Here is a 14,772-nt window from a genome sequence, read left to right on the forward strand (position 1 = left end):
ATACAGCTCACCAGTAAGCAAGCTGAAGTGAAACAGGCCTTTAGAAAGAACGGAACATGTAGCATCTTACTCTCCCTCAAGACCTTTTGTCGAGTTCCCCCTGGGTAAGTCTGAGCCCGTTTACACTGCGGTGAGAGCCATGTATAAAATGCCTGGATTTGAGGACTTTGCCCCAGGGGCTTACCCAGCACTGCCTTTTTACTACTGAACTTTAGAGTTCACATAACATTGTTGATGCATAGACAGCCACTTGGACCTATTTAAAGGGGATTTTGTTTGCTTGGGATTGATAGTAAAAGATTTTTTTCCTCTCAGATGGAAAATTTGAGAACTGATACTTACAGTCACAATTTATAATTATATATAGAATTGGTACCTCTACCTAAGTTCTTTCTTTTAGCTAAATTCCTTGTTTAAATTTTTACATTTCTTGTCTGAAGTAAGTCCTTTAGGTAATTTTTTATAGATAAATCATATTTTATTATTATTTTCTTCTTCTTCTCCTTCTTCTTTTTAGAAAGAGATAGAGCACAAGGGGGGAAATGGCAGAAGAAGAGGGAGAGAGAATCTCAAGCAGACTCCCCACTGAGTGCAGGGCCTGGCCCAGGGCTTTATTTCACAAACCTGAGATTATGACCTGAGCTCAAATCAAGAGTCAGATGCTTCACCAACTGAGTCATCCAGGTGCCCCAAATTTAGTTTCTTAATAGCAAAAACAGGTTGGTTGTTTTCTTAAACATGTAGAGTAATCCACTCTGCCAGAATTCTGGGTCATCTGTCTAAATGAAGCGAAATAAAAATCCCATTGACATTCTCTCCAGAGAGCCTACCTATGTATTAGAAAGCCATACACAGAAGCAACTATTTCAAAAATTTTCTGTGAGAGGGTTGGTTATAATCACTTTAAAGCTTTTCGTCCTTCGTCCAGTTTTACAGTGAAAGAAAATTTCTCCATAACTAAAACATTTCTTATTAATTGGGATAGTTATGTTAAAGTTTCTGCTCTTAGGGAAAGGCCCACTGATTTCTTTTCTTTCTTTCTTTTCTTTTTTTTCTTTTTTTTTATATATCAGAAAAGAGGTTAGAAATGTAATGTTCTACTCAGGAATTGTCCTATAAACACATTTATGTACCTTAAAATGTGGCCTCGGTAGTTTCTCTATTAGGCCTACACGAGTCTGAGTTGTCAAGGAGACTTCAGATTTGGGGTTTAGTGTGCTGGGCTGCAGTTCTGACTCACAAGGGCATATTTGGTTTTGCCTTTGGTGATTTAACTTTTGAATATCACGAATACTTGTGCGAGCCCAAGGAGTGTGACAGCAGCAGGGTGGCGTTTCCAAATGCGGGACATATATGTAGGCTAATGCAGTGGAGCTTGTGTATAAAGAAAGGATCGTTGAGCGATAATACTAGATGATCTGTGTGTTACCATGTAAAAATGGCCTGTTCTTTTTTCTCTTCAGCTTTCAGCTTTGTATGCTTACTTTCTGCCAGCCCTTCACGAAGGTGGAAGTTGAGGTAAGTAGTTCAACACGTAGCCTTGGCACTGGAGATTGGGCCTACCCTTTCATCTCGAACTTCTAGTCTAGAGAGCCCAGCTGTACACAGGTTGGAAGTTAAGCCCACCCTCTTTAAAAGAAGCCCTGCTCTTTCACAAATTGTCCACTTGGCTCTCAGATCCAGCCCTTAGAATCATACCAGGAAGTACAGCTCACTTCTGGGAACTTCCGCCTGTAGCCACCCCTGGCTGCCTAGATTTGCATAACTGCTTTCTATCTTGTTCCTTTCAATGCTGACCTCGCCCAGTGGGATGGTCAGCTTCACATTCTCACAAAAGGAGCTGCAGTCGCTGATGGAGCCCTAGATCTCCTGGAAGACTATGTTCTGTCCGAGTGGTGAGGCATGGCCGTCAGAAGCCCCCACTTTTGGAATCATTCTGCACACGGAAGGCCTGAGGAAATCCTATCTGGGAGGCCACTCATATCATCAAGACAGGCAGTCTTTCGGCTTGAGTTGCAGCAACAGGCAGGGAGTTGGGGAGTAATTCCCTCATTCTGAAAACTCTGACCAGATTTTTAAGACTCCGAAGGTTGGTTCCAGAAGTGTTCTTAGGTTCTAGGAGTGACGTGGAATGGACCCCTAAATGCAGAATCAAGTTGGTTTTAGTGATACTGTCAGGTAACCTCTGAAGAGAGAAGGTAGGAATAGTGAGGCCGGCTCTTGATTTCATTTTCCAGTGGCATCCAGAAATCGTGTAATGAGAACTTGAAGTTTGCGTATGTAATTCAGAGTCCTGAGTGGGGGCCCATTCTCCAAGTGACAGGACATGGAATCTAAGTCATGAGAATACTGTCTTTTACTTTGTCATATGGCTTAGTCATTTAGCCATGTAGAGGGTGTCAGCAATACCAAATGGCACAGGAGGGCAAATTATATTTCAAAAATGAGTTTCACTTCGGTTGAAATTTTTCTTGAGACTTGCAGGTTGCCTACTTGCCGGGAAAAGCTCCCACATTTAAGACCGGCTCGGTATCTCTCAGTGTGCCAAAAAATACTAGTTCTTGGAATATATATATAGACGTTCCTAGAGAAAAACACTGGTCTGTGCCCTAATAATTAGTTTAAGAAGTACCAGGGTAAACAAAATGAATCGGATTCCTTTCCTCAAGACCTGTCAGTGCCTTTGAGATGGTTTAACCACAGTACCCCTTTTTCTCCGGTGTTCCATAGGATACATTTTGGGGAACCCTATCAGGAAGCAATATTGTATTATTTCTAAGTACTCCAAGCAGGCTCTTCCTTCTTTAATAGATGTTCAGATTGACTAGCCTTGTGTTCTTTCTCTTAAAAAAAAAAAAAAAAAAAGGAAAAGAAAAGAACAGAAAACTCATATTTAACAGCCATGCTGTCTTCTGTGCAGATTTGGAAGATACTGTGTATATATATGCTGCCCCTTCCCATTTACCCTTCCCCAGCAAAAACAAGATCTAGCAACAGATGTGGAAATGCACATAGAGCTCCACTTCTTTTGTCTACGTGTGTCAGTGGTCTAACTGTTACAACAGAGGTAGGCAAAGTCCTCTTTTTGGCCCTGAACATTATTACCACATTTCCTTTCTGTATCATGGCCAGTCTTTTCTTTTCTCTTTTTTCTTTCCTTTCCTTTCCTTTCCTTTCCTTTCCTTTCCTTTCCTTTCCTTTCCTTTCCTTTCCTTTCCTTTCCTTTCTTTCTTTCTTTCTTTCTTTCTTTCTTTCTTTCTTTCTTTCTTTCTATCTTTCCTTTTCTCTCTTTCTTTCTTCCTTCCTTCCTTCTTTCCTTCCTTCTTTCCTTTCCGATCACAATATTTGCCTTCTCCAGCCAGTTCTTAGACTTGTCTGCATAATCTTTCCTGGCAAAGAACATATCCCTTGATAACTTCACAAACAAAATGGCTGCCAGCCTGTCTAAAATAGCAGAATCGGTGAGATTCAAGGTATTAGAATTGTGGCACACAGCAAGAGAGTGGGGATGTGTGGCCTTCAAGTTTCGTATTCTTAGTTTCATTATATTTTTTTTAGATTGATGGTGCTACCTTTCACTCAGGGCACTCCTCACTACTTTATGACTTCTGAATAGTTAATTCCCCCCGGTTGGGTGCAACTGGAAAATGTATCCCCAAGCCTGTCAGGTGCTGGGTGTTTCCACACCCCAGCTCAAGACTTTCAAGAGCTGGACACTGTGTCCAGGCTTTTGTGCTACGTCCAAGGAGGCCCGGCTTGAGCGGCCACACACGTGGCTTACCTGGAAGATTCAGTGCACTTAGCTGTGCCAACGTCAGATGACTTAGTTACTCAGCAGCACCCTCCCCCGCCCACCACCACCTCCATATTCTTTAAAACTGTTATAAATCCGGGGCACCTGGGTGACTCATTTGGTTAAGCATCTGGCTCTTCATCTCAGCTCAGGTCTTGATCTCAGGGTCATGAGTTCAAGCCCCACGTTGGGCTCCACACTGGGTGTGGAGCCTACTTCAAAAAAACCCCAAAAAACAAAAAAACTGATGGAAATCCTAGTTATTATTTTTTCACCTGTGTTTTTAGAACTTTGTGTATATTAATTAGGTAAGCCTAATTGAAGATGTATCGTTCAAGACTATAGTCTTAGTTTTGTGGTTTTTAAAATGAACTTTGAGTGGATCATTTGGTGTCCTTTTAGACACTCTCCCCTGGTGAGTCACGGGACATCCCGGGATGTGGATGGCCTTATTCGTTCATCTTTTACAAGTTATCCCTTCCTGATGATGATTTTCCAACTTTGTAGTTATCAGAATCATTAGAAAGCTAAAATCTAGGCAGTGTAATATTGAGGGGTGTTTTCTTGTCTCCTCTCCCCACTCCCTCTCTGCTTCCTTGACAGAGACTTATTTTTGAAAAGGCCATTATTTTCTTGACTCTTGGATCTTAAAAATATAATCAGTTCCAACCCGCGTGCCCTCTGTAATTGGTCTTCCAGCATCCGTGAACAGTGAGGCCACGTGTGTCCACAGAAGGTTGTACTGAAAGTTATTCCCTGGATCATCGTGGCCTACGGGTGTGTTTAAAGTGTCTTTTTAGTGGTTACTTTTATTGGCCAGCTACTCACAAGTATGTCTTTATAAGCAGATGGTTTAGGGGCATAAGGAGGAAGATAGCTAGTAGGAAACATCCCAAAATGTGACATAAATCCAAGAGCCTGCTAGCTGTATCTCAGAGAGAGAATCCACACAAAGCTAGACTATCAGGCATTATGTGGGAAGCAACTGGGTTATGAATGGAAACAGGACATTCACAGTGACCATCAGTCTGTTTCCTCCTTCATAGGCTTTTTCTCCATTTATACTCAAAGCCACCCATTATAATACAGACACATAAAAATATTTGTCTGTAGGCATACAGACGTATTTTGTTTCAGTAAAATTCCTTTGCATACCTTTAAAGGAGCTTCTCATGGCGAGCATTAGACCTACAATACTTTTCAGTGGGCAATCCATTGCTAGAAGTAATAGAAAGGGATTGTTTTTCACTCAAAAAAATCTAATTTAAGAAAGGATTGTAATAATGAGTTTTATGATCAATACCTGTAGATAGATAACAACTTTTTAAATCTCTAAAGAGTTCATTACTCAGGAAGTGTTCAAATATGTTTATATAGTTTACGTAAATATCCAAACACACTGAAATGACTTATAGTTTTGAATCTAAAATGAACGGGCCTTTTAGAAAACCTCTGTCTCATGAATGCACACACACACACCCCATAAATATACTTGTTCTCACAAAACTAATTTCTTCTGAAACTTGGTAGAATTCTGAAATTTCTAAGTAGTAGTAGAGAAATGGAGTGTTCTGTTTTTTTATTTTTATTTTTATTCTTTTAGAGAGAGAGAGTGCATGATCGGGGTGGGGGAAGAGGAGCAAAGGGAGAGAGAGAATCCCAAGCAGACTCCACACTGAGCATGGAGCCGGAGGCGGGGCTCGATCTCACGACCCCAAGATCATGAATGACCTGAGCCAAAATCAAGAGTCGGGAGCTTAACCGACTGAGCCACCCAGGCACCCCAAGAAATGAAGTGTTATAAAAGAGTATTAGCTGGGGTCTTGTTCCAATTCTGCTACTACCAAACTGTATGTGCTTGAGTAAATGACGTAAGCCTCCCCTAGCCTGTGTTCTCCCTGGGAAAATGGGGGTGATAACACCTCTTTTATAGGGTGCTTAGCATTTAATAAGGTGACTTAAGTGCTAGCACGCAGTAGGTGTTCAGTAAGCATGTACCTGTATTTCCCTCACCATCTAAATTGCTCTGTTCTTTTGGGAAGACAGCAGCAAATGTTAGTTCATAGATACCTTCCTCCATTTGCATTTGCTCTTTTTGAAGCATGGAAACAGCCAGAACTGCACATCTGTTGAGACTGACTCGTCAAAATCCTTTTCTGTTACTTGGAAAAAGAAAAGGCTGTTGGTAGTATCGTCCCTCGCCAGTCTTTCTCCTTTTTTATAAGCATTTATTTAGTAGAAAGGAGTGTGCTCGGTGGGTCAGGAAACAATGAATAAAGCAGGCGTACTGGTCCCGAGTACTCATGTGAAAGATTGGCTCTGGAGATCATCGGATCGCCTTCAAAAATAGGCTGAAAGATTCTGACTTTATCTTGTGCATAGCCTATGGCCCAAGAGATGGTGGGGCAGTCTGGGGCCAGAAGGGCACAGGGGGTGTTCCTATGGGAAACATGTCCATTAGCCGCCCCCTTATATGGGGCAGGATGGTGCCGAGCCAGCAGGTGGAGGACCAGAGCACACTCAAGTGAGGAGGGCAGAGGCGCTGGGAGCCAGTCTCAGGAGCAGTGGAAAAGAATTGGAGACATTCACGTGGGCTTCTGTGGGGAAGGAGAGCCTTCTCTCTACCCACCTAGGTCCCACAGCTGGGTCTGTGAAATAATCTCACCACGGCCGGACTCATAGGAGAAAAAGTATACAGATTTATTAATTTTTAATATGTGCACAAGGGCATCACAGGGAATAAAAAGTAAAATCCCAAAAAAATGGTGAAGAAGGGGAGGGAGGGTGTAGGCCCCTCAGGGGAGAGTCAGTGATCTTTAGGAAGGACAAATGGGCCCTGGGAAGAATAGAGTGGGAGCTATGATAGCATGTGGTAAGGTTTGTCTGGGTGTGATGTCGACTTCCAGTCGCATCTCCTGTGGTAAGAGTCCATCTGCCCTATTTGATGAAACTCCCCAGGAGGGAATTTACGACAAGGGGGTTCCTTTTGGAGGCGCTAACCTTAGGCAGATAAGGGAAGTTCAGAGAAAGCCTCTCCCTGCATTTGCCATTAGGCAAGTGCCTTTAGCTCAGAATAATCAATGAACCGAAGCAACGCATGATGGGGCAGCATGTCCCGAACTCCTCCACTGTCTTCTTTCTAAAGTTGAATGTGAAGTGCCATTGAGGGGAAAGGAGAATGGCAACATGAGAAGCACGGACTGGGCCTGAAGCATTAAAATATGGCGGCAGCAGGTCCAACAGGCATTCCCCCAAGCAGAGGTGAGGTTCAGGTTTAGTAACTTGATCCTCACCTGCCACAGAGACATTAAGGAAACAGACTCAAGATTAAGACCCTGTTTGGGGCACACTTGCATGACTGAAAGGAAAAAGGAAGACCTTCAGCGAAACAAACAGAACTATTTTGTACCTGGAGGCAGTATGGTCACCTTGGGAAAAATCACACAATTTTCAAACAGCCGTGAGGACCCTGTGGAACTTGACACGAGTTTGTAGTAGACTCAACCCATGAGTTTGTAGTGGGCCTCCCTTTGAGCATCCTCAGTGGTCTCTCACAGGGATGGGCAGGCAGGAGCAGGGGAGGTGATCACGGCTCTGCGGTTGGCGCTATGGATGTGGCAGAAGGGGGAGGTTCTAGGTGACGGAAGGTCCACATGGGTGTGTCTGACTCCTGAAGTCCAGTGGAGACAGGCCGCCAGCTGTTGCCAGGACGGAGTGGAGGAAGAGAGACGGGCATGGTCCTGAGAGTGACCAACAGTTTCTCACAGCTGGGACAGACCAGGTTAGAGAAGTAAACAAGAGCTCATCAGAGGGGATGAGTGTCATTGTCATTGTTATTGTCATCATGGCCAAGGCACAGCTGAGAATACCTGTGGCCAGGTGAAGAGGCTGTGAGATCAACATGTCAGATGAGCCATCCGTGTGGATACTCGGGATAATGAGAGAAGAGGGAGGTGGAAAGGAAAATTGGGGGTCCTGAAGTCACTAAGGTATCGAGCTGTGTGTTAGGGGACAGTAGTAGACAATGGCAATCATGTTTCCCTGTCTTCGGCCGATCCTCCTTTCCAAATAGAAGATATGTTTTTGCTGTGAGCCTTAGATGACCGCATACAAAATAGAAATGTGATAAAGAGGGCAAGGTCTGTTGCAAGGAGAAGTGACTTTTTATGAGAATTTCCATTGTATTGCCTCTCAGGAGGCATGGGGGGCCCTCGAAGGCCCGTGAGGGTCAAATCCAGGTTTTTAATTATTTTGTACTCTCAGTGAGATTTTCTTCTTTGAGAATAAAATGCCATACCAATATGAGAGTTATTAAAAATCGTTTTATGGAAAATATTACCTGCACTAAAAGAAATTAAAGCCATGGTTCATTGTATTATGTTTGGTTAACAGTGTAGCAGCAATTTATTTTTCAGGGTTTTCTGGATGTGCTTTTATAACCTACAAATTAAGCATGTTACAGACGATCATGTGGCCTTTTTTAAAAAAAAATGAAGAAGTAGATGCCAATTTAAAACTTTATCATTTATTTTGTTAGAATTTTATGAACATTGATTTTAACATGCCATTTTCTTCCTTGGATTTCATATGAAGCAAATATAAGAGATGAAAGTCTAGAACAGGATTGAGGGAGTTTTGAGAAATACTTACTTAAAAAGATCTGTTGTTGCTCTGGTTAGATAAGTGATGTGGGGACCTCTGGTGGCTTAGTTTATTTTTCCATCTTAAAGAATAACTAGAGTCCACGTGGAAAGCTAGATGGAGAATTCCTGTTGTAGCTGGCCTTCAAGATCATTGAGTCGAACTTTTTCATTGGACAAGAGAGGGGAGTGAGTCCCATCAGGGCTGACTGACTTTTCCGGGATCTCACAGCAGAGCCAAGGCCGTAGCCAGGCCGAGTGCTCTTTCTACAGCATGTCCCTGCTCCCCGGGAAAGAAGGTTAATGACGGTGCATATCACACAACACGCTCTCCTGTGATTCGTATCCGTGTTATCCTACAATGCCACTTGCATCCATGCTGTCCCCTTCGGCCTCACTCCCTCTGTCCGTGTCTTACTTTCTCCCACAATGTGATTGCGGTAGCCTCGTAGGCTTCGTCCTGCTCTTAGCCTTTTCCTCTTTGGCTTAGCCATTCCCTACCACCTAGGCTTCTGCTCAAAAGCTTGGACTTGGTCACCACACTCCCTCGCTCAAACTTCGTCTCCAAATCGCCCTTGCCCACCCAAAGGCGTCTTAACATGATTAACGAGATTTGACAACAGGTCCGCATGAGTCCAGAAGTGGTGTCATTTGTACAGATCTTTCTTTTTCTTTCGAATCGCGGTCTTGCCCCTGCGCTGTGGCCGTGGCTGTATTGTTTAGCCTCTTCAAGCTCCTTTCGCCACCCATCGAGTGGAAATGGTGCAGCTGGCCTCCAGGGATTGTTGAGAGTTAATCTTATAGAGTACCCAGCACACAGTAGGCGCCTAATGGATGGCAGCTCTTATTGGTGGACTTGACTCCTCTGTCATAATTTTTATTCCACTGCATGGAAGCCCCCTTGACGGCAGGGCTTCCTTGTCATGTCTTTGGGGCTTAGCGCAGGGCCTGGCATACAGTAGGTGCCTACTCAATATTTGTTGAATGTAAGTGGGCCGTGAAAACTTGAGCAAGTCATTTAATCTTTGCGAACCCCAATCTTAATGATGAAAATCGGGAGGATTAGTGAAATGAAATAATGCATGTAAGACACCTAGCATGCTGCTTGTTCGTAGTTAGAACTCAATGAACAGTAGCTGTTGGCGAGATCGTGTTTATCCTCAAAAAGCCAAAATCAAGTATTAGCTCTTCTGTAAAGCCTCTTTGGCTGCTTTTCCCTGCCCCCTGGCCAAATTAATCATTTCTTATCCCTCACTCTCATACTCCAGGAAGGATGGTTTAGTGGGGAAAACAAGGATTTTAGAATCTGACAGAACTTGGGCAGAGTCCTGGTCATGTGACCTGAATAACGCTAAGCTAACTTAATGACACTTTTAAGCCCTGTCATTGAGGGTAATGATACTTAGCACACGCTGTGTTGGTCTATCCTATTAAAATACGGGTCTTTTTTGGAGCGGAAATAGAGTCCTGTTAATCTTGCCCGGGCTATAGTAGGTGTTCAAAAACGATGTAATGACTTAAATATAGCACCAAAATCTCATTAATGTTCGACAACTGCAAATAAAACAAGGACGGCCCCAGTGAGGCACCACCGAATATCAAGGAGAGAAAAAAAAAGAAGTAAAACTTAAAATGGTAAAGCAAAACACAGTGTTTGGCAAAAGCTAGACAGCCAATACTAAGGATTAAAAGAAAGCAGAAGAAATGACAAAAGGTGACATTTGCACAAATGATACAACACGCCGCCACAGGAGTGGGTAGAGAAGATAAACTGTGAGAGATCCGCTGCTACGATACTCGCATCTCCACACAGAGGGGCTGGAAGCGAGAGGAAATGCAGCGTGGAGGAAGAGACCTTCATACCTACAGCTTTCCAGCTTCCAGAATTTCAGGCCCCGGCTCAGTTCATCCTCTTCACCATCAGGGAAGTGGGTGATCATCGCCCTGTTGTCAGAGTCCAGGCGACAGTGACGAAAAGTTCAGGGACATCCTCGTGAACACGCAGAAAGACCCAGGCTTGGCTGCCGATCCCCTGAGTCCAAGCACAGTGTTCTTTCCACTACGGCACGTAACCTGTGTGCTGGAAGGGTGGTGGGGGGTTTCATATAATGCTAGAGGGCTTATGAGTTAATATTTGTAGCCTTTAGCAGACGTCGTAGGCCTAACAGTTGTGATAAAAAGTTATGTTTGTCTTTCAGTTTATGCCTGTTCAGGTACCAAATGAGGAAGAAAAAAGCGATCCCGTCCTTTTTGCTGGTAGAGTCCGGAATTTAATGGCAGAGTAAGTGTCTCTGGGTGATCGCAGTCAGTAAATAGTTTTTAAATGATTGGTCAAATGGCATTTCACATAGTTTTAGGATTTGGGTGTTTTGTTTTGTTTTGTTTCATCCTGAGGGCCTCATTCCCTCACTCATTTTGGTAACGAAAGTGATGTGTCTGGGGTGGTCAGTAAGACAATCTATAAATATTTTCCCCAGATGCAGCCCCAAACTAATGGAAATGAGTCTTTGTCGGAAGGGGAGTAAGGAGGCTTCAAAAAGCAGAAGAGACCAGCCAGTGACGTCCACGGGGTGCCTTCTGCTCAGCTGGCCTGTCACTGTCACACATTCGTGGCTCGCCTTCTGTGGCCCAGCCTCCACAGAGCTGCCAAGGCCTGGTGTTTCAAAGGCATTAATGCTCATAGCCACACAAAGGAGAAAGTTTGCAAGGGAAGGTAATAGATACACAGAAAAGGAGGGAAAGTCCCCCCCACTAAGGGATGGCTAGAAATTTAGGCTCTGTAGATCATAAACATAAAGCAAATATTTTCCTGTCTTAAAGGAGTTTTAACTGGCCGTGACTCTGCTTAGATAAATCATCTCTCATCCTGTCATGAATGAATGTGTGTAATACTGTCCTACCACCCAGGCAGCCCTCGAGCCTTCCCAATGTGCACCCCACGCCAGGCAGCACCCCCCTCTGTCATTCCAGTAGTAGGCTTGGCGCTGACAGGCCAGCAATCTGTATTCCTAGTACAAATTCAAATAGGAAATCTAAATCTAGCTTCATAGCTGAATTTGGTATTATAAGCAAGATTACATATACATGGATTCATATTCCACAGCAGAATAACTTAATTTTTACAACAGCATAGATGTTCAAACAATTTTTTTACTATGTGTACCTACATGTACTTGATATACCCAGTTTCTAGGCTGGCTACAAAATTTGCTTTGAGGTTGTTTTCTTCCCTTTCTCCTGTTTTCATAGCAGCTTATGTCCAAAAGTTAGGAACTAAGATCAATTTTAGAAACTGAGAGAATTTATACCAGATAGGTTGACTTCCCAAAAGTTGCCTAAAAACAGAGCAAGGTTTGATTAGACAGCCTTTTTCTGAATTTGGAGGCATGGAGGTATAAGGGCCTTGGATAAAGAGTAAGAAAGACCTCAATTAGCCGTACAACCACGGACAAGCCTTCTGTAGCCCCTTTCCTAGTATGTAAAGTCGGAGTTAAAGTCTTTGCCTTGTCTTTTTCCTGATTTTGGTGGTCATGAGTCTCATGGAGGAAAGTGGACGACAGAGGCATTTGAAAATGGGAAAGATGCAAGCTAGCGGTGGTACTGCGACTCGTAATGAATATTTACCCAGTACCGTGCTGGGCCATTTACTCGGGTTATCTAACATAATCTGCACAGCAATTCTTGGAGCCAAACAAGGGAAGTGACATTCAGAGAGAGAGATACCGTTTGCCCAAGATCATAGCAGGTAGTGAGGGTCTGGGTTGGGACTCAGACCCACGTTTCCTTTACCCAAGCCCCAGCTCTTACCGGGCATCTCTACTGTCCAGGGTTATAAATGATAAATGCCTGAAACATTTAAAATTTTTATTTTCCCAAATAAAAATATCCTTATACCAAAATATGTATTAATCAAAAACAGCCCAGTTGTAAATAGAAAACATACTTGATTCTTATTGCATCTGTTGAAAATGTAACACTCTTAGCAGTGAGTCAACCAAATCAAATACAGTTGAAGACAGAACTTTATAATTCTCACTGAATATCTGTGAATAAAAGTTTTGTGAAGAGGAACCTTCAGGAAATTATTTTATGTACCGCACAGGATTTTTTTCCCTTAGTACTCAATGTTTTTTCAAGTTGTTATTCATATCTATTTTTTTCAAATCTAGTTCGTTATTAGACCTCTGAGCAGGAGGGAGCAGGGGTCATGCGCTCCTCTGAGGCTGGAGTATGTTTAAGTGTAGAAGAAATAATGAGCTTATTCTCAGTTCTCTTCAGTATTTTCAGACGACTGTTATGGAGCAAGAAATGATCTCCAGCTTTGAGAGATGAAAAACGCAGGTAGCTAGCGATTTGGATAGATTGTCCCCTTACACTGTAAACAGAGGCCATTTATCTGTTTAAATGGCACTTCCACAGTCCTTTTTAGTTTGTCTTTACAGTAAAGAACACTGTGGAATAAGTAATTATTCCTATGTACAGATGACAAAAGGGAGGCTTAGGTTAAGAACCAAAAGGTCCACAGCTGGTAAGAGACTCCCCTAGAACGAAACCTGGGTCTTACTGCTTTCCCGGAGACTGAAGTCAGCTAGTAGCACGGTCACAGTTAAAACCCAGAACAAAATGACCAGCTGACCGAAGCATGCAGACAGGGGATTAACTCGGCCACAGGAAGTCTGTGCAGGAGAGAAGTATGTCTCTTTGGCAATAATAAGCCAAATCTACTGGTTTGAAAAGTAGTAAATACTTTCCCATTTACTATTGTTTGTTGACCAGTTCAGGCCTGATGAAAAAATCATTACCTTTTTTGGAAAAAAAAATTGAATTTGTTTGGTTTTCAATGCCTTTCAGAGCTTTGGGAATTCCAGTAACAGATCATACCTATGAAGACTGCAGATTAATGATTTCAGCAGGACAGCTGACATTGCCTATGGAAGCTGGGTTAGTGGAATTTACCAAAATTAGCCGGAAACTGAAGTAAGTATATTTTTTAAATTGCTACACTTTCATAAAGGCGTCCCCCAGAGATCTGACATCTTATAAGTTTCTTTTCTCTGGTTTCATTAATGCCCAGCTCTAGAACCCTTCTTATTAAAGAAGCTGGGGCTGTAAATTCATCTCCCATTTAGTTCATCTAGTGTTTTTTCGAGAACGGTTAACCAGAAGCATACGTGTTGGTCACAGGAGGAGGCTGAGAGATAGTTAATGTGCAGCACAGATCTGCCTCTCTCAGAAGTGTCTCAGGGCAGTCAGTCCGTCCGGCTGCCCTCTTGCAAAAAGAATGACATAATTAGATGGTACTGCCTTGTGGTGGTCAGACCTTCTCATGTGAAATCTGAATTGACTTGTAGAGAATCAATTCTGACCATCACTGAATTTTTTTAAAAAAGATTTTATTTATTTATTTGACAGAGAGAGAGACAGCCAGCAAGAGAGAGAACACAAGCCGGGGGGGGCAGGGGTGGGAGAGGAAGAAGCAGGCTCCCAGCGGAGCAGGGAGCCCAATGCAGGGCTCCATCCCAGGACTCTGGGATCACGCCCTGAGCTGAAGGCAGACGCTTAATGACTGAGCCACCCAGGCGCCCCTGACCATCACTGAATTTTAAATACTTACCCTAGATCTCCTTTTTCTTCAGGGTACATACTTTTCTTAAGGCAAAAACACCCCTTTGTGCTTTTATGAACAACCCCTTCGAACCATCTGCTAGGCAAAGTATCACCCCCGATTCCCTTCCTATTACCATTCATTCTGTTTTGAGCCCCATTGGGGATTTGCAGAATATATTGATTCAGTAGGCTTTGGCCTCCTCCCGAAGAGAGAGCTGCAGAACTCATTATTGTATTAGAAGTCAATATTTGAAGATAATATTTTGATAACTGATAGAGCAAATATAGTTCATATCTTCTAAGTAACAAACATGTTTTGATATTATATTCACAATATTCATATAAATTTGAAACGTTTAGATAGTTACTGAAATTGGATACAGAAGAAACAGTGTGTGTTAGGTCACCTGTTAAATTAGAGAAGACGAATGCAGGATGTGATGTGGGCTATGGTACATTTTCTGGTGTTTTGGTGTTTTAATGTTTTATAACTAATATTGGAGGAAGTGTGTATTGTCTAATGAATCTCCGTATCACAACATTTTGTGCAGTGTGAGATCATCATCAGTCTGGAAACTGTTGAAAGCAAGAATTGTGGTTTTTTTTTAACGGCTCAATAAATACTATTGACTTACTAAGTAATATTTAGATTAACAATATGATTTGTTATTTTCTTTTCACAAGTCATTTCTTATTCTATCACATTGCTCCTCTTCTCAGTTACTTTTCCTT

The 14,772-nt window shown here is 42.7% G+C and overlaps 1 protein-coding gene across 1 annotated transcript in view; it reads left to right on the forward strand.

Annotated features, from left to right (window-relative positions):
* The window catches only part of LPCAT2 (lysophosphatidylcholine acyltransferase 2), a 62,922-nt gene that overhangs the window by 21,225 nt on the left and 26,925 nt on the right, over positions 1-14,772 (forward strand). The window contains exons 8-10 of the mRNA XM_002912240.4: positions 1,464-1,518; positions 10,632-10,714; positions 13,285-13,410. Of these exons, the coding sequence (XP_002912286.1) occupies positions 1,464-1,518; positions 10,632-10,714; positions 13,285-13,410 (264 nt within the window). The remainder of the gene's footprint in view (positions 1-1,463; positions 1,519-10,631; positions 10,715-13,284; positions 13,411-14,772) is intronic.

Source organism: Ailuropoda melanoleuca, chromosome 12 (genome assembly GCF_002007445.2).
Source record: "Ailuropoda melanoleuca isolate Jingjing chromosome 12, ASM200744v2, whole genome shotgun sequence".
NCBI lineage: Eukaryota > Metazoa > Chordata > Mammalia > Carnivora > Ursidae > Ailuropoda > Ailuropoda melanoleuca.